This window comes from Haliotis rufescens, unplaced genomic scaffold (assembly GCF_023055435.1).
Source record: "Haliotis rufescens isolate VD_foot unplaced genomic scaffold, xgHalRufe1.0.p SCAF_1, whole genome shotgun sequence".
Taxonomy (NCBI): domain Eukaryota; kingdom Metazoa; phylum Mollusca; class Gastropoda; order Lepetellida; family Haliotidae; genus Haliotis; species Haliotis rufescens.
The window spans coordinates 27,062,327-27,089,128 of NW_025963779.1; the positions used below are offsets into that span (position 1 = coordinate 27,062,327).

The following is a 26,802-nucleotide window of genomic DNA, read 5'->3' on the forward strand; positions in this document are numbered from 1 at the left end:
TGCTCTAACTCCAACCAAACGCTGTCCCGTGTATTCATTAAAATGGCTCAATTATATTTATCTGAATGGATGGAGGACGGGAAGTGAAGGAGACATACAAATGTCTGTTTTCTTGGGGACCGCCTCCGTGGTCTAATGGTAGAGCGTCCGCCCGGAGAGCGGAAGGTCCGGGGCGTCGATCCACGGCCGCGTCATACCAAAAGACGTTTAAAGATGGTACTTGTTGTTACCCAGTCTGGCGCTCGGCATTAAGGGGCTAAAACAAGGACTGGTCGGCTCGGAGTCAGTTGACTGTGTCTGAGTGGGGTATTCATGTTAAACTGCGGCATGGTATCTCAGTGTGCTAGCACTATAAATCGGCATCAGTCTGGACTAGTACAAGCAGCCACACACACACACACACGTGCATTCACGTCGCTATATAAGTGCAATAATCTTGGACACGACGTTAAACCCCATTTCACCTCACCTCGCCTGTTTTCTTGGCAGATAGCTGAAACGGCACCTCAGCAAAAACGTCACCGAGCGAAATCGTCACCTTATTATTTTTTAACCTTGGCACTGAAATACATGAAATTAAACTCACATGAAAATACATTCACATAAAGCATATATACTACCACATAAATCGTTCTTATCGTTATTTAAAATAGAGGTGCCGTTTTCGCCCGACAACTGGTAGCCGTTTTCGCCTAATGAGGTGCCGTTTTCGCCCGAAAAATTGGTGACGTTTTGCTGAGGTGCCGTTTAGCCTGTATCCCATACATCTTCATTCGTTTTGTTAAGTGGACAAGTTAATCAAACAGGAAATGACATTATAAGTCCAGTTTCCACCCTTGCCGAACTGGGCTGGATTTATGGAGTTATATACTTGGTTGGACTGACACTAACGAGTTTATGCATAGTCCTATCAAAACCGCGTATCGAAATCAACGTTCGGTTCATAAACAACATGGCGACTGACGTGCAGTTTTTCGTCGATTGCGGGATTTACGGAGCATGTCTTCCACCAACTGGCCTTGGTCAGATGTTTTCCTTATCTTTTCATGTTTTTAATCAGGGTGCTCAAATGATTTGATATACTTCGCGAGGCAGGACCCATTTTATTACAATAAACACATTGAGTATCAATCAGATCATCTTGAATTTTGTGAGGTTAAATGTGATTGGTCAGCGGGAGAAACGTAGAAGGGACATAACTCATAAACGCAGCTGGTGGTGCCCACAATCGAGCTACGAAATTCCAGCTTAAAAAGTTCGGCAAGGGTGGAAACAGGACTTTTACACTCAGTTAACTCCCTTGCCTTGGGAAGGTGGCTGCTGGAGTGGCGTCTATGTCAGGGACATGTTTCACAAGCTAACATGTGCATGAATGTATCAATAGTGACTGATTAATGACCAGTTCTTATATAGCATGATCAGAATTCTCTCCCTTATGTGAAGGTTGGCGAGATTATCTTGATTTTGATTTATGTAAGTGAGCGTAATGTGTGAGGAAAGCCAAACATGACACTGGCCAAGACATTTAAAACTAGGTGAAACCCACAAGCACAACTGACAATTGAAGAATCAAAGGACACTTTAGGCATGTGTTCCCATTGAATACAACTAAGGTGTGATTTATATGAGGTGAGGTGAGGTGAGGTGAGGTGAGGTGAGGTGAGGTGAGGTGAAATTGGGTTTAACGTCGCGTCCAAGATTATTGCACTTATATATAGCGACGTGCATGCACGTGTGTGTGTGTGTGTGTGTGTGTGTGTTGCTGCTTGTACTAGTCCAGACTGATGCCGATTTATAGTGCTAGCTCACTGAGATACCATGCCGCAGTTTAACATGAATACCCCACTCAGACACAGTATACTGACTCCGAGCCGACCAGTCCTTGTTTGAGCCCCTTAATGCCGAGCGCCAGACAGGGTAACAACAAGTACCATCTTTTAAAGTCTTTTGGTATGACGCGGCCGGGGATTGAACCCCGGACCTTCCGCTCTCCGGGCGGACGCTCCACCACTAGACCACGGAGGCGGCTGTGATTTATATGAACATCTGGTATCAGCCATTCATATAATTTTTACCACTTTTTTTACTTTCACACCCAATAGAATCTGTTTTGTTGGCAAATCAAGACTATATATGGTTATTCTCTAGCTTTGACATTGTTTTTTTTACAAAAATACACCTATGAGCTACACAGAATTTAAGTTATCTGTCAATAGAAAATTTAGAAATCTGTTCCTGATCACAAGTGGAGACCAGAGCTCAGTCAATACATCGTTGGAATGATGTGACATGAAACCATCTGTGATGCAATGACCACTGGATGATGTCATGTTCCATTGTTTGCAACAGGATGTTGGTATGATGCAATATGTTACTGCTTTCAATGAAATATGGAACAATTGGCATAAAAACAATTGGCATGAACTAACCAATCAGTGTGAAGCAAAAATAATATCATGTGAGACTTACTGAAAGAACTTCACTGGTTTCCATGTGTCTGTGAGTGAAACAGTCAAAAAGAACAAGACAAGACTGAATTCATATTGTAATATACAGTTTATTGAAGCATGTACAAATGTTTATTTATTTATATACACAAGATATTGACACACATACTTTATGCATCCTCGCCGCCATCACTACCTATATGTACATCAACATGACCTTGACCCAGGGGCCCCCGTACAGTATCAACACTTGGTGCACAGTATCGGTGTCAGACCAACAGGACTAGCCCATTGTGTAAAGTTGCTTAACAGGCAAAATCTGATATAATATGGGTGAACAACAGACTTGTGCACCAATAATTGATAGAACAGAAAAGCCCATACACGCAAAACTATCTCTAAATGTCTGTAATCTGATACGCAACTGAAAACTCGCCATTGAAGATCGTCTAGTGAGATGGTCCGACAAAAAAAAAAATTGAACAAAATCATTATCCCATATAAGTCCACTTAATATTCCTCTTATCAAACTTCACCAACATCATAATCAAGTTAACCTTTGACCTTGTTCAGATTGTACATCACTAAATGCTGACTGAAGAGTTGCTTTATTTAATACAAAATATTTACAGTTATTTCCATGCTAAATATTGGTCAATGAAAAGCTCACTCAGTGTTATGTCTATTCGACTGCAATAGTGACCACAGTGTTATGCTGCAACTGTGTAAAGACGTTACATCAAACAATCTTGCATTAATAAATACCTGTATTAAATACAAAAATATTGCCTCTAGATACATTAGCATTTTCCAATATCAACCATATGTTATAGTAGGAATTGAGGGTATCATATTACATTCTCATATATATATATAAAGTAATACCAATTTCTCCTTTTTCTTAAACATTTTCAACCAATCTGAGACCTCTATGCATTAATGACATGTCAATTCTGTATCATTTTGGACATTTTATTTCAATCATGATTTGTGTTTTAGAATTGAAATGTTCCCCTATACATTTGAAATAACAAGTCACCCGCCTTAACAAGCCATTAGCCTACAACAAACTAATTGCTTGTGTGTCAAATCTGTTGATGCGAAGACACGGCACATCTTATGGTTTGAGTCCATGAGATTAACTCTGAGCTTAACATTTTTTACATTTGATATTTATGTATTGACTCAGGAAACAATGTTAACTCCACCTGAAGTAAGGGTCCTTTATTGTCTGGTGTTGTGCTGTTTGTCTGGTGGACAAGGGAGATAACTTAATCACTAAACTGGAACCAGTCCAAACTGGGACAAAATTTGAAGGAAGGCAACAAGCGAGTAATTAACTTGTGGCAATCTGGAATGAATCCATAAAGTTACTGTGTATTTTGTCTTGCATTTTACAGAGCAAAGCTTCAAAAGAATCTTTCAACTCAAAGCATACTGATTTGTATTAATGTACTTACATACCATTTCTAAACATATACTAATTTAAAAGCATCAGTTTATTGAAACAGGTCTTGCTTCAAATGTGCAAGAATAAACAAACATACTTACGAGATATATGTCAATAGTTTTGTACTCTGATAAATTTAAGATTTTCAATAAATAAACTTTTTGGAATTACATGTAAAAGAACTCTTTATCACTCTTAATAAAGATATTTGAGAATAGCCGTATCACACTTGTAATATCCTGAAATAATTCACACTTTAACAATTGCATAACTATGAGGTGTTCAAATTATTTGAAAACTCAATGCTGATGTGATAATCAATATCTCAATGAGGTATATGTTACGATAAAGCTCTAAACATACAATGACCAGCAATGCTTGTGGGTCTCCCTCATTTCCTCTGTGCTTAATTTGTTCAATAAAATGACATTTATCCCCATCTAAATGTCCCTCGTCCTTGAAACCCTTACTAAATAGTGCATGAAGTTCCTCACATGCACAAACCGGGAAACAGCATGCCAAACCTCCGACCACACCCCAGACACAATGGGAACGAAAAATCTAAGAAATTTGTATTTCAAATCTTTACATAACGTCATAAATTGCCAGTGAAATAGATATTACTGGCAGACTGTGCTTCCATATCATGAATATCATATATTGGGAATTTTTTTTTTTTAATTCCCAATTCAGTGTTCCTTCACTATTGCGCCCTTCAAAATAGCACTAACTCTGTCATAGGGCGCGGGATCGCATCACTCCCAAAATTTACTTACATTTTTAATAAACTCAAGTTTCAACACTGACACGATGTTCTTCCCTATATCAAAAAACATTATCAGCTGCTCATTGCAAACACTTACACCAGAAATACCAGTCAACAAATCCGAACTGAAGTACGCAATCTAATCCCATTATCATACTATCAGGTTATGAAAGGTGTCCAATGTATAATGATATCTGGACTTATTTTTGTAATGTATCCTATGAGTACATGATATCATGATATGGAAACACATGAGGGCAACAATCAACGCGTTTGCTCAATATCACCTAGAAATTTAAGTTACTTTTTGTTGTCTTAATATTTTTTTCGAGTCCAACAAAGCGATCAAATAAATGGAAATAACATTATACTATTTTCATTTTTGGATTGTGGCTTTTGGCGCCAGTCACTGAAATTTGTTAACTGAAGATTAAAACTGATTAAAAATTGTTACCAAAGTGCTATAACGTGCACAAGACTTTGATAAGGCAGATGAATTGCAAGAATCATAGTCCTAAGACAATTTGGGGAAATAAGGCCCAGAAGTTTAATGTTGTAAAATTGTTCTTATAATACTTTGAAAACAACTGACCGATTTGTCAATGACTTGCAATGTCAAACATGCAAAATTTGCTGCTACACAACCTCCTTGATGTGTTTTAAGGGAAGTTCTGATTGGTTAGACCCAATTGTTCCATGTATAGTGATTGGAGGTTTGACAAAGCAGGATGTGGGGAACGACATGGAAAACAGTACTGGAGAATCATCCAATAAATAACCGTTTAAAACCTATATATGTATTGGCCATAACATTCTTAATGGGAATAAATGCCCTGTGTTATATAAATACTGAATGTACAACAATCGCGACATACAAGTAATAATATTTACATAAACGTTTTAACAAATCTTAACCATGTAGGTTCAGAATATGACAAATAAATACATCCAGGGATGACACCATTCTTGTAGATAAAACAACTGATTAATGTTCATAAGAAAACCAGGAAGTTAAAAACTGAATAAAAAAATAAAAAATAAAAAATAAACTTATTTTCAGATGGTGAAAGAAGCATCAGCACTACAATATTTTACTGTCAGCACTAAGATTACCACCGAGTAAAATTCGGTAAAATCTACCCTTACTGTTAAAATGTAAAACTGATCACGATGGTAATGGAGTCCCAGTTCGACTTCATGCATGATGATGTCATGGCCAATCAGTGAGATCATGTTGAATCTGACATTCTTGAAGGCAGCACCGTTGAATTAATACAGAAGAGCAAATTAAACAAACCTGCTCCTAAATTGATTTCATCATTCAACATGGAGTGGCATTCATCCAAATACAATAACAATGGCGCCTATAAATAGGAACTACAGTGAAAATATATCTCGTACCTATTAAGACCCCACCCCACATAAACTACTTTCGTATTAATTTTTCTGTGTTGAAATCACTATCTCTTTTAAAGTCCAAAATCTTCCAAATATAAATAATCTTTGAAACATTTTCAACAAAAAAATTCCTAGTTGTTCAGGAAGAATTAATATTATGTGAGTTTAGTGATGTGGGAATGAATAGTCTTAATCATTAAGTACATTTGTAATTGCTGCAATGAGCATAAAATGTCACCAATTTTATTGATTTTTTTTTAAAAAGATTGTAAGTCATAATGGCCATTTTATTTTGTTTGCATCTTGAATGGAATTTTAGCACAGAAAATGCATTAACAAAAGAAATAACTTTACTCAAAGTATCAAAATTTGACTCATATAAAGTAATGATTGTTCCAATAAGTATGAACAGTATGTGATCACTGAATAAATGAAGTTTGGGTTTTAATATGACAAAGTTATACCTTACCCCCGTTTGGGAAATAATTACTGAAATCTTTCAAAATCACGAACACCTTTAACAATAAGCATGAATATAAAAATTCAAACTTCCTGATGATTATATATATATATTTTTATGAATCAGATTAAACTCAATTAGACAAAAAGAAATGTTTGAAAGGATTTTATGTCCATGATTATCACATATACAGAGTTACCTCCCCTTGACCACATTACACAAGAAGAATGCCAATCTGATATCACACTTTTTGACACTAAAACCTCCAAAACATATTCCACTCGCAAGCACCAATATTTAAAAATTAATCACCTGAAAAGCAGTACATTTCTTTTTTGCCTAAATATGAAAATAACTTTGCACTGCCTTCTTTTGATTGGAAAACCATTTTGCTCTGCTCAGGAAGATTAGCATTTGTCGCAGTCAGTAAAATATCGTTATTTGATGTCAAGATGGAGATGAAAATCCTCTGGTGATAAAAAATAAATTAACACATAAAATTTTCATGACAGATTAAGAGAAAGGCTACAGTTTCATAGCTATCAAAAAAATCTGATCTGAACATAGCATGTCAAATAAAATACAAGTATGCATTTTCATCTACTGAAATAGAATTTAAATTATCACATCATAACACAACTAAAACGTGCAGAGATGAACTGTTACATTGTTTAAATATTTGTTAAAACTTAAAAGTGTTAAAACTGTTACATCATAATGTTAAGGCATAAATGGAAAGCCTATATGTGTTCATATTTCCACACAAACATCCGTCATACATGACTCAGCATTATCAGTATAATATATAGCTTGCTTCATACACGTAATATAAATTTCTCTCATAAAACGTCAGGTTCCCAAAACACACCAATCACACACTCAAACACTTCACACAAAGCACAATGAAAACATAACATTTACTGAAGGGAGATGTTACTAATGACATTGGGTTAATGACACAAATCGTTAAAAAATAACCTTTTTCACTGAATTGAGGAACCAGTATTTTATTGTGGGAGGTCAGAAAGAATTAACGTTAAATATATCAGAAAACGTGACAACTGTATGGGAAGGAAGTAATAAACCAACAGGTCTTGCGTGTCTTTAAAAAATACGGTTTTATACTCTTGAAATATTGTCATAATAATATATTTATTTTATAATTTATTTTATTGATGGATTAGGCTTATTTTCAGATTTATTTTACAGATGCAACAAACTACTTCACTGACATCATGGAGGACAATAGAGTTTGGAGTAAAATATCCATGAAGGGTTGCCTAGACAGTGGGGATGGGCTTAAAAGAGATTAAGGATAGAAATTCACAAGTTTAGATAGCTATATAAATGACTGGTCCCTGTATATTCTCAAACTTTGAATAATAGTCTCAAATTTAGAAATGTATCTACAGGTAGTTTGAGAAACGCGTAAGTATATTGACTTGCATCTTGACTATTTGAGCAGTACCTGCTTGTAACACACCCTTCCATACAAAAGCAGGCTGTTGACAGCTCATACTTGTCTCTCTCTCTCTCACTTTCTCTCTCTCACACACACAGCTGGACAGACAAACTGACATCACGTTCTGCAGATTCACTAAGCACACCTGAGGTCATACAAGCTCAATCTGACGATATTTTTTCCTCAAATTTGACACAGGATCTTTAAAAAGTAAGGGGTCCATCCGACTCTTTGATCGCACAAGTGGCATGTAGCCAAAAACACTGGCAAAAGTGTCCACACAAAGTTCTCTCTGTAGAAAATGAAACTGGTCCGTCCACGGGGACGTCTTGCTGGTGTTGGCTGCCCCCAGCATAGCCTCCTTGTATTGTTTTCTTTGGGTGACCTTGATGGGGGGAAGTTTGGTAACATGGCTGACTAGAAAGTTGAGAAGGATGTCTTCACAGTTTGCGGCCTGGTCGACGGTTTTTATCAACACACTGCTCAGGAGGTTGGTGTACAGGAAGTTGTAGTAGCTGAAAGCGAAACACATTTTCAGATCATTGTCAGCGTAGACAAAAAACATTGGCAAGAGGTCATTAACGTGGGACGAATTGGCGGTAGTCCTTGTATCGATCATTAAAACCAGTCAAAAGCCACATTGTTTGGATGGTTAAAATTTGTGATGTATAATGATTACTCAACCTAATATATATGAATGTGCGTGTGTGCGTGCGTGCGTGCGTGAGAGTAGACTCCAGACTCCAGAGTCCAGACTCGATTAAACATAGACTGCCGCCATATAGCTGAAATATTGCTGAGTGCGGCATTAAACAACAAACTAAACGACAACAACAAAAAATTCTTTAAAGCAGATCCTGTTAACCTCTCAGGATATGATGGATTAGTTATGACATCAACGCAGAATGTTCCGTACTGAGACTTCATGAGACTTCCTAACCCTGATAACCCATATGTCTGCTTACATCCCCTCTGGGCAACCTATCAAGAAGACATGTACTAACATCAGCCCAGCACACTTCTTATATCTAGTCCTCAATAAACACACATCTCATGAAATACCCATTCCTGACAAGAAGCAGGCCCGAGGGGACAGCCAATGGGTTGACCTTTGGCTAAAAAAAGCGTTTTGATGAAGCGACTTCTGAATCCAATAACTGGCAAACAACATGCAGTGACCTAGTGTAAATAACACTGTCATACTCATAACATACACGTTTCCTAGATCAGGCATGTTAAACCCATCTAGCATCGCGAACAGCCTGCATCCTGCTGCTGAACCAACGTGAGACTGTGCTCATCGTCTTCAAGATGTTCGATGCATCATCAAACTCAATGTTGTGTGCTTAACTCAAACCTGTATTTAGACTTGTCTGACTTACAGAAGCTGCAGGAGTTAATGAATTGCTTATTGTATAACCCCAAAGTACAATTGGCATGGGTGGAATTGTTTGTCCTTACTCAATCAAAGCCATTTTTGCAGGATTGTATTGTCAGGAAGATATCCTGGTGTATATCAAGCCAGGTGTATTGTGGTGTACATCAAGCCAGATGTATCCTGGTGTATATCAGGCAGGTGTATCATGGTGTATATCAAGCCAGATGTATCCTGGTGTATATCAAGCCAGGTGTATCATGGTGTACATCAAGCCAGTTGTATCCTGGTGTATATCAAGCCAGGTGTATCATGGTGTATATCAAGCCAGGTGTATCATGGTGTACATCAAGCCAGCAGTATCATGGTGTATATCAAGTCAGGTGTATCATGGTGTACATCAAGTCAGGTGTATCATGGTGTATATCAAGCCAGGTGCATTGTGGTGTACATCAAGCCAGGTGAATCATGGTGTACATCAAGTCAGGTGTATCGTAGTGTACATCAAGTTAGGTGTATCATGGTGTATATCAAGCCAGGTGTATTGTGGTGTATATCAAGCCAGGTGTTTCATGGTGTATATCAAGCCAGGTGTATCCTGGTGTATATCAAGCCAGGTGTATCATGTGTATATCAAGCCAGGTGTATCATGGTGTACATCAAGCCAGGTGTATATCAAGCCAGGTGTATTATGGTGTACATCAAGACAGGTGTATCCTGGTGTATATCAAGCCAGGTGTATCATGGTGTACATCAAGCCAGGTGTATCATGGTGTATATCAAGTCAGCTGTATCATGGTGTATATCAAGCCAGGTGTATCGTGGTGTAACAGGGTTAACTAGGGCAGTATCCCCTATCAGAGCTCCTAATAGGGTCAATAGGGCAGTAGTCCCTCCTATCCGAGCTCCTAACAGGGTCAGTAGGTCAGTATCCCCCAGCTGAGCTCCAAACTGGGTCAATAGGTCAGTATTCCCTATCTGAGCTCCTAACAGGGTCATCTAGGGCAGTATCCCTTATTTGCGCTCCTAACAGGGTTCACTAAGGCAGTATCCCTTATCTGAGCTCCTAACAGGATCAATAGTAAAGTATCCCCTATCTGAGCTCCTAACAGGGTCAACTAGGGCAGTATGGCCTATCTGAGCTCCTAACTGGGTTAACTAGTGCAGTATCCCCTACCTGAGCTCCTAACAGGGTCAACTAGGGCAGTACCCTATCTGAGCTCCTAACAGGGCCAATAGGGCAGTATCACCTATCCAGGCTCCTAACAGGTTAGCACTGTCTACAAATTGGATTCATGTTCCCTCCAGATGGTACGAGTTGATCAAAGGAAATGGCAGACTGGCTGTACTGGTATGACTTTGTCATGTTTGGGCCATTTTCAGGTCATGACAAATAATCTGCTGTCACATCTACATCACAGATTTGTGGGTGGGTGAAATATTTCTTCAGCTGCCGCCTCAACACATGAAGCACTGGACATGAGACAGTGAGGCAGAGAGCCGTCCATCAATACAGTTTTGTTTCATCAATAGTGGCCTGACTTAATCTAGGCCACCCTGCTCAGAACTAAAGGAAGCACAACGAGAACACCCACAGAGTGTGAGGACGAGACCGAAGGCAGAGACGCTGGTGTTCATACAGGATATACTGTTACCAAAATGCTGCTCTATTTTTTTGTCAAACAAATTTATCTGAAGCGCTGAATCAAAATAAAATAATTACTGGGTTATTTGGTTAAAAAATATTTTGAAAATATTAAAATAATCATGTCAAAAATGAAATATATTTCACCTAAATTATTTTGTGTTTTTAATGGATGTGATAAGTCATGTTGTCATCTGTCCAAGACAACAGTGAAACCAACCAAAGTTAACGAGTTTGTCCCTAATTATGTGAATGAGTATGGTTTTACGCCGCTTTTAGCAATATTCCAGCAATATCACGGTTGGGGACACCAGAAATGGGCTTCACACATAGTACCCATGTGGGGAATTGAACCCAGGTCTTCAGCGTGACAAGTGAACGCTTTAACCACTAGGCTACCCCACTGCCCGTCTAATCATGTGAATAATAACCAGGAACAATATAGGAACAAGCCTGATTTCTGTGTATACATATGGTAAGACGGTGGGAGGTGAAATGGCACATAATGTCGCATTCAACATTTTCATATGACGTGCATGTATGTGTGTGTTGTGTGTTTGTGTTTCTATGGTAGACTAACATCTAGCCTCTGAAATGATCAAATTTCACAGAAAAAAATAGTTGTTAAATTATCCTAACAAAACATAATAAAAAGGAGCCCAGAGACTCATCCTGATACGGCAGTAATCTAGACTTGTCACCTATTATAGACTTGCACGGGCTGTATTGGATTTATTTGTTTCAGGGTCTGTATGGTGTGTGTGGATGCTTGTGCTTGTCTGGACTAATGCTGGCTTTTTAGTGTTAGTCAACAGAATATATTATGCTGAAGTTTAACATGAATACCTCACTCAGACACTGTATACTGACTCCGTGCCGATAAGTTTTGTTTTCCCAACTAATCATGTCTTTTGGTGTGACACACATGCGGATCAAATCACCGACCTCCGCTCTCCAAACTCATGTGCGGACTGTGTGAGTGTGTGAGCATGTGAGTGTGTGAGCGTGTGACTGTGTGAGCATGTGACTGTGAGTGTGTGAGCATGTGAGTGTGTGAGCATGTGAGTGTGTGAGCATGTGAGTGTGTGAGCATGTGAGTGAATGTGTGAGTGTGTGAGCATGTGACTGAGTGTGTGAGTGTGTGAGCATGTGACTGTGAGCATGTGAGTGTGTGAGCATGTGAGTGTGTGAGCATGTGAGTGTGTGAGCATGTGAGTGTGTGAGCATGTGAGAGTGTGTGAGCATGTGACTGAGTGTGTGAGTGTGTGAGCATGTGACTGTGAGCATGTGAGTGTGTGAGCATGTGAGTGTGTGAGCATGTGGGTGTGTGAACATGTGAGTGTGTGAGCATGTGAGTGAATGTGTGAGTGTGTGAGCATGTGACTGAGTGTGTGAGTGTGTGAGCATGTGACTGTGAGCATGTGAGTGTGTGAGCATGTGAGTGTGTGAGCATGTGGGTGTGTGAACATGTGAGTGTGTGAGCATGTGAGTGAATGTGTGAGTGTGTGAGCATGTGACTGAGTGTGTGAGTGTGTGAGCATGTGACTGTGAGCATGTGAGTGTGTGAGCATGTGAGTGTGTGAGCATGTGAGTGTGTGAGCATGTGGGTGTGTGAACATGTGAGTGTGTGAGCATGTGAGTGAATGTGTGAGTGTGTGAGCATGTGACTGAGTGTGTGAGTGTGTGAGCATGTGACTGTGAGCATGTGAGTGTGTGAGCATGTGAGTGTGTGAGCATGTGAGTGTGTGAGCATGTGAGTGAATGTGTGAGTGTGTGAGCATGTGACTGAGTGTGTGAGTGTGTGAGCATGTGACTGTGAGCATGTGAGTGTGTGAGCATGTGAGTGTGTGAGCATGTGGGTGTGTGAACATGTGAGTGTGTGAGCATGTGAGTGAATGTGTGAGTGTGTGAGCATGTGACTGAGTGTGTGAGTGTGTGAGCATGTGACTGTGAGCATGTGAGTGTGTGAGCATGTGGGTGTGTGAACATGTGAGTGTGTGAGCATGTGAGTGAATGTGTGAGTGTGTGAGCATGTGACTGAGTGTGTGAGTGTGTGAGCATGTGACTGTGAGCATGTGAGTGTGTGAGCATGTGAGTGTGTGAGCATGTGAGTGTGTGAGCATGTGGGTGTGTGAACATGTGAGTGTGTGAGCATGTGAGTGAATGTGTGAGTGTGTGAGCATGTGACTGAGTGTGTGAGTGTGTGAGCATGTGACTGTGAGCATGTGAGTGTGTGAGCATGTGAGTGTGTGAGCATGTGAGTGTGTGAGCATGTGAGTGAATGTGTGAGTGTGTGAGCATGTGACTGAGTGTGTGAGTGTGTGAGCATGTGACTGTGAGCATGTGAGTGTGTGAGCATGTGGGTGTGTGAACATGTGAGTGTGTGAGCATGTGAGTGAATGTGTGAGTGTGTGAGCATGTGACTGAGTGTGTGAGTGTGTGAGCATGTGACTGTGAGCATGTGAGTGTGTGAGCATGTGAGTGTGTGAGCATGTGGGTGTGTGAACATGTGAGTGTGTGAGCATGTGAGTGAATGTGTGAGTGTGTGAGCATGTGACTGAGTGTGTGAGTGTGTGAGCATGTGACTGTGAGCATGTGAGTGTGTGAGCATGTGAGTGTGTGAGCATGTGAGTGTGTGAGCATGAGACTGTGTGAGTGTGTGAGCATGTGACTGTGAGCATGTGAGTGTGTGAGCATGCATGTGTGTGAATGTGTGACTGTGAGTGTGTGTGAATGTGTGACTGTGAGTGTGTGTGAATGTGTGACTATGTGAGTGTGTGAGTGTGCGAGACTGTCAAGCAACCATCCATGCTGTCAGGGATTTCTCAAAGTCAGATGCTAGTTGTGAATCAAGAATATAAAAGTCACAACAACATTAGCTGTAATTCGACACAAGCATAAATACACATATTCTAATTGTCATAAAAAGATTATGCATTTGTTTGTAATATATCATTTTCAAACTTGAAAGAGTTTTAACATTCGTCAACAGGTAATTATCTGGGTGTAATCTGACATTGTGCTAACATTGTTCTTTATTACCCATTGTTCAAGTGTTTCATCTACTTCCAAAACAATGCACAATGCACGGACAAGGCGTCCTATTACACTGCCAGACATCCAAGGCTCATCTTGCTTTCCATTAATTGTCTCCGTGTTTCCACCAAGAATTTTTTTCTCAGTTTGATCAAGTAACAACTGGCACAGTTAAGAATGTATGATGGATTGTAAACATATAATTTACTATCTTTTGTAGAGATGTGACAGAACAAGCCTCTTCAGCCCATCCCAAAGCCCTCTACACCATACTGTACTATAAACACCTGTGTTTATTCCCCACCTCGGTATACTGTAACCAGTGTTTATCCCCACCTACGTATGGCATACTGTAACCACAACTATTTATCCCACAACTACATATAGTGTATTGTACAGCTTACCCTACATTTACCTATGGTACACTGTAACCAGTGTTTATCCCCACCTACCTATGGTACACTGTACTGTTTATCCTCCATTTACCTATGGTACACTGTAACCACCAGCGTTTATCCCCACCTACCTATGGTACACTGTACTGTTTATCCCCACCTACCTATGGTACACTGTACTGTTTATCCTCCATTTACCTATGGTACACTGTAACCACCAGTGTTTATCCTCCACCTACCTATGGTACACTACTGTTTATCCTCCACCTACCTATGGTACACTGTACTGTTTATCCTCTACCTACCTATAGTACACTGTACTGTTTATCCTCTACCTACCTATGGTACACTGTACTGTTTATCCTCTACCTACCTATGGTACACTGTACTGTCTATCCCCACCTACCTATGGTACACTGTACTGTTTATCCCCACCTACCTATGGTACACTGTACTGTCTATCCCCACCTACCTATGGTACACTGTAACCACCAGTGTTTATCCTCCACCTACCTATGGTACACTGTACTGTTTATCCTCTACCTACCTATAGTACACTGTACTGTTTATCCCCACCTACCTATGGTACACTGTACTGTTTATCCCCACCTACCTATGGTACACTGTACTGTCTATCCCCACCTACCTATGGTAAACAGTGGCCCCAGTCAGCACCATGGAATACTCATTGGCCCACTTTGAGGTGTAGCTCCACCTATTCTTGCTGTCATCCCAGTAGTGGTTCCTGGCTGGGTACCCAACAATCCTCTCTGGGAATTCTTGCCACACACTAAATGCGAAGTCAATCTAAACAAACACATATCATTTAGATACAGCATCAGCACATGTGGCAAATATTATGAGTGAGACAATGTGTTAAAATAACAACAGAGGTAGTCAGTCTGTACGATTTGCAAACATGAACACAGATCAGTTGGAGTTAATAGGATATCCTTTCCACAAAAGCATATGAATACATGTACTATTTGTACAGACCCATGAAGATCCGGGGTAGAATAGGTCTTCAGCAACACATGCTTGCCGTAAAAGGTAACTATGCTTGTCGTAAGAGGCGACTAGCGGGATCGGGTGGTCAGGTTCGCTGACTTGGTTCATGCATGTCATCGTATCCTAATTGCGTGGATTGATGCCCATGTCTGGTCCAGACTAGATTATTTACAGACCGCCGTCATATAGCTGGAATATTGCTGAGTGCGGCGTAAAACAAAAAAACACCTAAAATACTATTTGTACAGTGATTAGGTGAGCAAATGACCCCAGTCACCAATATTTAAGCTATATACCATCAACCAGAAAATAAAAAAGTTGGTGGTTGAAAGAATGACAAACGTTACGTACTGTCCAAATATGATACCACACAATCAACAAGGTAATGTCTAGGTATGACGACACACAAACATCTAGACATGATGACAAACAATCAACCAAGTCATATTCAAGTGTGCGACACACATCTCAACCAGATGATATCCGAGTATTATGACACAGAATCAACCAGGCCATATCCGAATATGACACAATCAACCAGGTCATATCCGAATATGACACAATCAACCAGGCCATATCCGAATATGACACAATCAACCAGGTCATATCCGAATATGACACAATCAACCAGGTTATATCCGAATATGACACAATCAACCAGGTCATTTCCGAATATGACACAATCAACCAGATTATATCCGAATATGACACAATCAACCAGGTCATATCCGAATATGACACAATAAACCAGGTCATATCCAGATATGATGATACAAAATCCATTATGTCATATCTGAGCATAACAACACACAATCATCCAGGCAACAATCATCCTAATCCACCTACCTCATCTGTTGTGAGCAATGTATCTTCATCCAGACTAAACACAGCGTCTGTTTCTATTTCTTTATAAGGATGAAATCTAGAGCTAATAGTCTGCAATAAAGGAAACATAATCTGCTGTTAACATCACATCATAGATACACCTTGATAAAGTTCAGCATTGGTAATTTTCTTCTAAATTGTAGTGCTTTAAAAGTCTGATGAAGTACATTTGTTTTTGTTTACGGTGAGTGAGTGAGTATGGTTTAGCAATAATTCAGCAATATCACGACACCAGAAATGGGCTTCACACATTGTACACAAGTGGGGAATCGAACCCAGATCTTTGGCGTGACGAGCGAAAGCTCTAACCACTAGACTACCCCACTGCCCTGTTTTTGTTTACAAAGTGACATCCTCACATTGAAATACCAAAACCGAAACTGATTACCTAATGACACAATGTCACAATGTTTTGTACACTGGCTCAAGGTAATAGTTAATTGACGAGTCCTACTCTGCTTCTTTGCATCCTGGGATTTTATCGAAGAAATACATTGTCCCAGAAAAAGTTTACAAAAAGAAATTATGCTTCTGGTTGTTGATAAAAAGAAGTATTTGTCAGCCACGATAAACACATTGCTGCAAAATGATTTTTTTTCTAAAAAAACCATGTAGGCTCATAGTTTCCATACTGCTGCTTTTGCAGCTGCACCTGAAAAATATCTAGTCTCCATACAAAATTGACCTGAACAGTTCATTTATCAAGTCTTTCAATGACATTTATCACTGGTAAGAAGTGCATCATCCATAACCACCATCACAAAAATAAACACATACAATTTGGCAGACTTCTAAATGCCTATCAAACAGATATTCACTGACTGTTCTTATATGTTACTGAGAACACCAAACAATCAACACAAACTCTTAACCTTTAGCCTGCTGAATTATTTTCACACTTCTTACCCCTGCCTGCTGGATTAATTTTAGCATAAGGCGCTCTAAAGAGGGTGGGTGATTTCAAACAGTCGGTGCCTCATTAAACAATGGCCAATTGAAGAAATATTTTGCACATTTATTCCTGATAGAAAACTACACAATTCTATATAAAAATATCCTGGTGTTTTCAATTATACCAAAGTTTAAACCAAAACGAACACAAAATTTGTAAATTTTCTTGAACTTACCTGAATTGCGTTATTGAAGGTGGTTTGCATTTCATGCTAGGAACCTTTTAATATCGTAACATTTTTGCAAATTGATTTCAATAATCATATCTCCGATATCTTAATTTTAATTGAGTAAAAATTCGGGTTTTATAATCGGCACATATCAGCGCGATGGTAAATTATGAACCATTTCAGTGAATTTATTATCTAAACGTTAAACAGAAAAATAACTTAATTTTCGAGGTCATCATGTCGGTTGCAGAAATACGAATATTCGGGTAAATCTGACGTGTCATGTTATAAAATTTGCAGGAAACAATTAATGACTTATAAATATTCACTAATCCTAATTTCAAGCGTTTTGGTTGAATATTTACGATATACAAAAATAAACAACCCGTGTCATGATGCTAGCAGACGTCCTAAAATCAAACATGGCGCGCTTCGCCCGACCTCCGCATAACTTATTGCTATTTTAATATCAACAAAGTTTACATTGCCTTTATAAATATAACTTAACGAAAGTTGACGATCTTCTCAATCGAAGAATGTTTTATTCGTCATATTCCAATAAATATGACGAGAGAAAAATGAAAATAAAGATCGTGAATTCTGACAGCACTATTTCAATAAGTGCAAAGGTCACCGGATGTGATGTCACAGACAGGGGTAGTCTGCTGATAAGCTTTCGAAACAAAACAATTACAGTAAATTTTGAAATAGTTCGCCTATCACATACAGCAAAAATATAAGTCGATACACAGTATCAGTAATCACCACTAACATGAAATAAAAATGTGACTTTGACGATATAATTCGCGTATTAGTTAATCCGTTTGACCTTGCATGCTCCCGTGACCCGGAAACGGTAGACGATAAATCAACATGCCACATGCAAGTTTCTCGGTATCTTTTATTTGAACTTCTGTTGATATTTAAAAAATCACCATTCAATGTTGTGAATATAAATGGGACATGATTCATATTTCTGCGATGTACATGCTGATAAGTTTCACTACAACAAGTGTATCCCACGCAATACGTCTATGGATATCGTCGATCAGCAAGATCACCCTCAACAACAGGTGCGCGAAAATGGGCTTGACAAAACTTGTTTCAAAATTACATCCCCGCGTTGCCGAATATGATAGGGTATATATAAGCAATAAAATGCTACGTACATATTTTCGGTGTTAGTTCCACATTACATTTAGGATAGTTTTCCTTTCGGGAATACATTCATAGATTCTAGCATGATTTTAGAACAGTTTCACGAAGGATTTCTAAATTTATTCCAAAAATATGAAGACCACCATGATTGCGCATTGATGATAGATTTGTAATTGTTTAATTATTTACAGCTGTTTACAGGTTTTAAAATTTTAAGTTATATTTAATAGTTATTTTTCCCACAATGATGGTGTGTGGGGACAGTAAATATTAGTCTTTGCATCAGCACAGTGTAACTGATCAAACTTCAATTATTATCTTTAGTTTAAACATATTTATACAACAATTATTATCTTGCACTCTGAAAATCAACTATGTGAATAAGTAACTCTCTGATGTCATCATTTTAATTTTAGTATTCCATGAATAATGAATAAATCAGATCCTTAACATATACATACTAAACTCATATGGACATTAATCTTGTGCATTATGTGGTTTGTTTCCAAATAAAACAATTCTGAAATATAATTTAATAGGAATTAATTTAATTTAATTACAGTAAAAGTACTTGTAACAGTACATGACATTTTTGTTTGTTTAATCACAAGAACCATGGTGGCACATGAGCTGGTAAGTTTGCCATAGGTTTCTTAGAAAATGCTATCTCAGTCTTCTGGTTGGAATGAAAAGAAACATGCCTGTGTACATGTTTACCCTTGCCAGATGTATTTTTTCCAGTCAGCCAATCCATTACTTTTGTTCTATATGTGGTCTATTTTATACATACAGGTACTGCTTCCAACCTGTTTTTTCTTTGTATGCAATCACAGTATCACAACTTCCTCAGCTGGTGTGTATAAAAGTTCCCCTGTCATCATGAAAAAAGAATTATAAAGGAAAGTCATATTTTCATTCAAAAACATATCTGTCTTTCCTTGAATACTCTTTGTCTAAGTGCCAGAAATGTCAGTGTCATAAAAAAAATTAAAAAAGATTTTCATAAGGACTTTTCTTAGATAGACCTAGATCTAAGTCAAACCATGTGACTAGTTAGGTAGAATTATAACCTTATAAGCCCTCATTTCTGAGGTGTCCATATTTTTCACCTTTTTAGGACTAAATGTGATCCGTGTAGATCTGCCTGTTTTGTTATGTAAAACAAATTCTTGTCTTAAAAAAATGAGAAAAGGAATCATTCATACGAATTTTTTTTATCCCATTGATTCACGAAAATCAATTGAAATGTACAGTGGTGACTTTTGTACCCAAAATTTCTAGTAATTTGTTACCCAAATGGGTATGTGATTTTGTAGATCTACCTAGAATTATTTCAAAGATATACATTAATTTGGTGTCTTAAACTTAACATAATATCACTTTCCTATCAAAACAATTCATTCTTACTTTAACCAAAATAACTGGCCTCTCCTTCTGTGACAAGACGTCAATTTTCTCTCAAAACTAAACAATCAATTTCAAGGATCACAGTCATAATCATATTTGGAACTTGATGAAATATTTTATTATGTGTTCTGTTCATCTACATGAAAACATAAATATAATTATAGATTATTGTCTTATTTTCTTAGGTACAAATGCACAAAGTATTTTGGGTACAATTTAATTTGTTTTGGGTACAAAATCACATATATATATATATAAATAGGAGCCTAGAATCTATATCTATTTACACCTCGTTGTGTACCAAAATGTTATCGGTTCAGAGGACGGGAGGTTCTCAGAAAGTTTTCAACAACATCTTTAATATTTAAATTGTTCTTTTTGTAATGTTAGACCAATAACAATATTATGTTATTATTATGGCATATCAATACGTTGTATCGCTCTCCGTTGCGTTCGTTTTTAGAAAATATTTTAAAATTAAAATCATCGAGCGTGAAATCCATTACGGTTTCGGATTTAGACTTACACATTTGATGGCGACAATCACGAAGAAATATGAAACAAATAGGAGTGAAGATTGCTCTCCATATCAATAAATAGTAAATTATGTATTTTCTTTTGAATTTGAATCTATTTCGGAATTTCTTTATGATAGCTTACCAACTTTTGCATATTTTGCTTCCATGTGTCACATGCGGTACGTGCTTCCGGTTTCAGAAATGATAGCTAAAATTGCAAGTATTTTGATTATTTCTCGTAAAATGCATTATTTTGCTATTGAATGGTTTACCTAGAATGTATATCAGTTCAGATTTTGCGTTTCATTCAATATTTGTCATTTTTCGCAGTGTGTGTTGACTTTGTTCAACTCAACAAATCGCGAGTTAGGCCACGCCCAAACGTATCACTGACGTTTGTCGGCTTGTCAATGTGTCGGAAAGTTTATCAAACGAAATCATTTGCAAACTCTTTAAAAATGAAATTCTTTTTACAAAGATTTATACATACGTGTCAATAATTCTAGAAAATTAAGTTAGATGTAACAAAATGATTGTAATAGTCTAACGGGATAACTATGCATGTGGAGTTGTTTGTTTACCGCCGTTGCCATGATCGTACAAGTTCCATCCAATCGATGATGTTACGATTCAGATTGTTTTTGTTTACAATTAGTTACACCGAAAGTTGCTAATTTTTAGAAATAAAGGAACATGGGTGTTTTCCTTTCGTCAGCAAACAAAAAATTATGATCGAATAGGAAAAATGATGAAATTATAAAGAAAATATCGGACTGCATGCCGCTCAACGTGAAGTGCCAAAAGTCAACAATGGCCGTTTCTGGTAGTTGTGTGCCGAGAAGTTTGGCCGAAACATTTTAAACTCGCGATATTTTCTTTTTGAGGTAAATAAATGACTGAACATTTGATATTGAGCAAGCTGAGCATTTATGCATGTCATACGTAATTTAAATGTTACGCAAAGCCTTCTCGGTAAATAGATATGGCGAGTTTTATTTTGGGGTGTTGTTATGCTATTCGCCTGTCGAATGGGTTCGACATCAGATGCACGGGGATGGACACCTCTGTCGAATGGGTTCGACGTTAGCGTGCAGAGCTTTAAAGTCCCTTGGTTGCATCTAGAACCCATCCTCGGGAGTATTTTACCCATCTCCACAGTGTCATTATCAATTACAACTGCACCACAATCTCCAGTCTGGTGATCAAGACTGCCTCTTCGTGTGGCTATACAAATTCAAGAAGTATCTCTATTACTGATGCAGACAGAATATGTCCCTTATGGGAATCCATACTTTCATGTTTCAACTGTATAACAATGTAGTTAGTCGTTGGTAATGACCAACCGGAATATGGCACTTTTGGGTATCCTTACAGGGCATTAGAAGTCTTCGTAAAATTGAGAATGTTGTTGGTTGGAACTCATTCTAACATAGGATGAGTGAGTGGACTTTAACGCTTCTTTGAACAGTATTCCAGTTAAATCGCGCATGTCGGAGAACTGTGGGAAGAAACCCGAAGTGATGCAGGTCTCAGACGTTTACCACTTCGGTGAAACCCACGAGCACGGGTGCTGACAAACCTAGAAACATAATTAGGGCAAACCGGGATTCGAACCCACAATCATAGGTTTCTGGCGTGCCCAAGGGACGCAACTCTGCAAAGCGAATCGCGGCGCCTTAGACGACTGGGCCACCCGTGCCCCCAGAAAGAGGATAGAGCGAACAATCATAATCATAGGTTTCTGGTGTGCCCAAGGGACGCAACTCTGCACAGCAAATTGCAGGGCTCTGATGACTGGGCCACCCGTGCCCCCCGTGCCCCCCTCTAGCATAGACATATTCAAAAGAAGTTCACACCTCAACTGCCTACAAGAATATCTCATTCCATTTACTGAGAAAATGCCACACACTTATGACACAGCGATACACCCTCAGATCCAAGGCCTGCTTTGAAGCAGTATGATTTGTTCCGGTATATAACATTTTCTCAAAATAAACAGACATTTTTGTTTTGGATAATCAGCAAATTTTTTTTGCATCAATTCTGATTACACACCTACTGTGTCCCCTAAACACGTTCCAGGTTTATTCAGCATTAAGTACTCTCATTACCAGAGTTCTATAGATGCATCATAATCTTGACAATCACAAAATATTTCTTTACCAGTTAAGACAAATTCACCTGCGAGACATCAAAGCCTTGCATGCATCATTTGGACAAAAAATAAGTACCTAACAATTTTCTTTTTTAAAAAAGGCCATCTTCCATACACTGATATTATCTTAAAAGATCATAATCTGTGTTTTCAGATTATGTCCCTGCTGGATAGACATACTTTCATGCTCCTTGCTTGAAAAAATATGCACTTAATAATTAATTGTATGAGAAAATATAAGCCAAGGAACTGTTGTTCACCAGGTACACTCAACATGACCTGAATAGTCCATGCAAAAAAGCAGTTTCTAAGATGAAAATTTTTCAATATTGTCAACAAGGCCAAAACTGAGAGCAGATCATGGATCCTATGAGAAACTTCAATCATTATTTTAACATAAATCTTGACCACTGAATTTTAAGAAAAAGAGCTTCTGAGCCCATAGTATAAATAACCTACCAAAATATGATCTGAGACTTCTGAGAAGATGATGCTAAAACAGTTTCAGCAATTGTCAAATATTTTCTTAATTAACCCCCCCCCCAACTAAATTAGTTAATTCCATGCAATGAACAGATCCACATTATGGTCTAACACACTTCCCAAGGTTTCAACTCCCTGTTCTTTTTCACAATCTACAAAATATGGGGTGCTTTCTATTTTCTGGCAATGCTGAATCCCATTGTGTTGCTTTACATAATATCACTATCTCTGAACCTTTGGGGAGTCAGAAAAACAGGTTATGAACATTATTCAAAATTTGTTATTTAAAAAAAATAAATTGATTTCAACACCATGAAAAAAATCAGAGTCCCATTATACCACTCAAAAGAAGTTAAAGAACAACTGAATCAGGTGTTCCTAACTTCTTTTGAGCAGAATATATCAGCCATCATTCTGAACTTTCAAGCTCATCACCTCATCCATTTTTTTATCAGAAGTCAAAAGTTGACGCCCAACAGAGACGGCTGATGGATGGACATGACATGCCTAAAGTTCACGTGGACAGTCTGTATTGGTGACTAAGAACAAACCCACTGAGTACATATCCCTGAACATCACTTTAACAGATTGTGCCCCTGGTGGGCTACCATACCTTAATGTTCCTAGTCTTGACTAGGACAGGGACTCCCAGGTCTGCCGGCCACCTGTGTGATGGAGGGGGTGGTATGTCACAATGCCACAGCACAATAACCTGGGGAGTATAAACAACACACACGTGCGACAGGTTGCGGCAAACAATACAGAAAATATGAACGCTATGTCACGCAAACTACAGCGTCACTTCAAAGTTAGTACAACAACTGTGGAAAACAATAGATGGCTGGCCATGACTTTAATGAAGACGGACACACAATTCTGGGAGACGAATTCGCCATGGTTGTTTATGAAATATTGTATGGGGTGTACACAGTGTTAGAAAGTATGCTGTGTCTGGCCCAGACCTTTGTGTTTCAGACAGGAAAACAGTAAGTCAGCCCACTCGCAATCTGTTTTTCTAACTCGTTAATCAAGTGCATGTTGGTGCTGAGGGCCTCCTTCTTGGAGAGTTATTTACAAAGAGTTTGAATCATCTCTAAAGCAAATAAATATAATATTTGGCCCTTCCTTGAAAATATCACAGGCAACAGCCATAAAAAAACCCATAGGACTTGATGCAATAAACCAATGGCATCTTAAAGTATTTGTTGCTAACCCCCATATCCAAGATCTGCTACATCGCCTTGCTACCTCACAGCCCCTACTGATCCTTCCCAGAGTAGTGTTAATGTTACCCTATCTGGAGGTACAGTTACGTTCCTCAAGAACAACATATCCGACTCTATCCATGTAAACTACAATCCATTATTGGATCCCTGAATCACTATCCACCATTTGATCCCTACCTACCTGTCCATATCAACCAGCCAAACCCATCTTCAAATCAACCCCACCTAGAAACCAGCCCCACCTAGAAACTAACCCCACCTACCTGCCCCTACCAACAATTAACCCCACCTACTTGCCCATACCAACCATCCAGCCCCACCTACTTGTCCCTTGCAACCAGCCAGCCCCACCTACCTGCCCTTATAACCAACCAACTAGCCTAACCTACTTCCTCCTACCAACCATCCAGCCCCAGCCTACTTGTCCCTACCAACCAATCAACCCCACCTACCTGCCCTTACCAACCAACTAACCCCACCTACCTGCCCCTACCAACCAACTAACCCCATCTACTTGCCCCTACCAACCAACTAACCCCATCTACTTGCCCCTACCAACCAACTAACCCCATCTACTTGCCCCTACCAACCATCCAGCCCCACCTACTTGCCCCTTGCAACCAGCCAGCCCCACCTCCCTGCCCTTATAACCAACCAACTAGCCCCACCTACTTCCTCCTACCAACCAGCCCTACCTACTTGCCCCTACCAACCAACCAGCCCCACCCTACTTGCCCCTACCAACCAGCCAGCCCCACCTACTTGCCCCTACCAACTAAACCCACCTTCCAATGTCGCCTATCAATCTACAAATTACACACTAAAGCATACCCCTGACAGCCACGACAACAGTCGGATGACGCTACTACCAACTACCTATCTTGCCACCCCCACGGTGCGTGGCCCTTCATTTAAATACCACACAAATGTGTTTCACTAACGAAACATCCGACATCCGGTAAAACTGCCAACTATAGCAGAATTTTATTTTGCAGCATGTGTTTGACATTAACACCGCTGATGACTCAATTCTGACAGCCAAGGAGTCTGGAGAATAATGGCAGATAGTCTGATAATCAACCTGCAAATAAATAGCCCCATTGTGAAAAGTTCAATCAGAATAATCCTGTAATTTCAATTCCAGATTTTTTCAAACGGTTTCCTCTTATGATCATGCTGTCAAGAGAGATGTAGTAAAAGAGCTTAAGAGTCTGAAACAGGACACTGCGGTGATTTTTATAGAAATAAATTAAATGTTCCAGAGAGAAGGAATCACAGTTACTGTCTCCATTCTAATCCCCCCAGTTGAAAAACATCTTGATGAACAATTGATATTGTATTTCAAGTAAAAACACAACACTGGGTTGTGAAGAAGCTCTTCTGACTCAAACTGGTTCTTTTAATGAGGACTGATTATGTTCGTGTTTCTTTGTTTCTTCATGTCACAGGCACCAAGATTCCCACACATCGTGTGTCCTGCAAATAACCAGTCAGTTCCAGTGGTTGACGTACGTTTGTTTGTTTGTTTGTTGTTTAACGCAGCACTCAGCAATATTCCACCCATATGATGGAAGCCTGTAAACAGTGGAGTCTTGACCAGACAATCCAGTGACTGACATCATGAAAATTGATTCACACATGGGAAATGATGACATGTTATCAATCAAGTCAGTGAGACAGACCACCCAATCCATTACGTCACCTCTTACTAAAAGCACAGTTGCTGAAGACCAGTTCAAACCTGGTATCTTCACAGGGCCAGTGATTGACATGAGCATTGATCTATGCAATTGGGATATGATGACATGCATCAACCAAGTCAGTGAGCCTGACCACCCCCATTAGTCGCCTTATGACAAGCATAATCGCTGTTTGGATTGTTATGACTCATAGCCTATTCACTTCTACAGGTATCTAATGGAATTAAACACCTGATCTTATTAGTATTTTGACCAATCAGAATCAATATCTTTCAGTGTCATGGTGAGTGAATTGGGTTTAATGCTGCTTTGAACAGTTTTCCATTTATATCATGGTTTTCAGTGTCAAGGTAGAATTAAGAGTGACTGAGTTGGTTTTCTACCGCTTTCAGCAATATTCCAGCCGTGGCAGGAGACACCAGCAATGGGGATATATGAGAAATAGTAGCTGTGGTTGACTGTGCAATTGGGTGTGGGTCATCGACGTAATGGTGCCAGATTGGCAGGAGAGTTGGAGGAAAGGATCATAAAAACAACCAAACTTAAGTGTATTAAGTTGCAGAGGAATAGACACAGTTTTCCCGGGAAAACATGATGGGTAATTCCCATCATGCACAGGTGCAGAACAAGAAGCTGCAGACGAGGAGGCATGAAGCAAATATCACTTACTTGGCAGTTTTTGCAAAACATGCCAAATATTTCTCTGA

At 39.0% G+C, this 26,802-nt stretch overlaps 1 protein-coding gene across 1 annotated transcript in view; it reads right to left on the reverse strand.

Moving 5' to 3' along the window:
* Positions 1 to 2,537: 2,537 nt before the first annotated feature.
* LOC124149462 (exostosin-1b-like) overlaps positions 2,538 to 26,802 on the reverse strand; it is a 150,612-nt gene continuing 126,347 nt past the window's right edge. Inside the window, exons 6-9 of the mRNA XM_048394043.1 lie at positions 23,783 to 23,881; positions 16,289 to 16,378; positions 15,081 to 15,241; positions 2,538 to 8,498 (exon numbers count right to left, since the gene is read on the reverse strand). Of these exons, the coding sequence (XP_048250000.1) occupies positions 8,135 to 8,498; positions 15,081 to 15,241; positions 16,289 to 16,378; positions 23,783 to 23,881 (714 nt within the window). The 3' untranslated portion in view covers positions 2,538 to 8,134. The remainder of the gene's footprint in view (positions 8,499 to 15,080; positions 15,242 to 16,288; positions 16,379 to 23,782; positions 23,882 to 26,802) is intronic.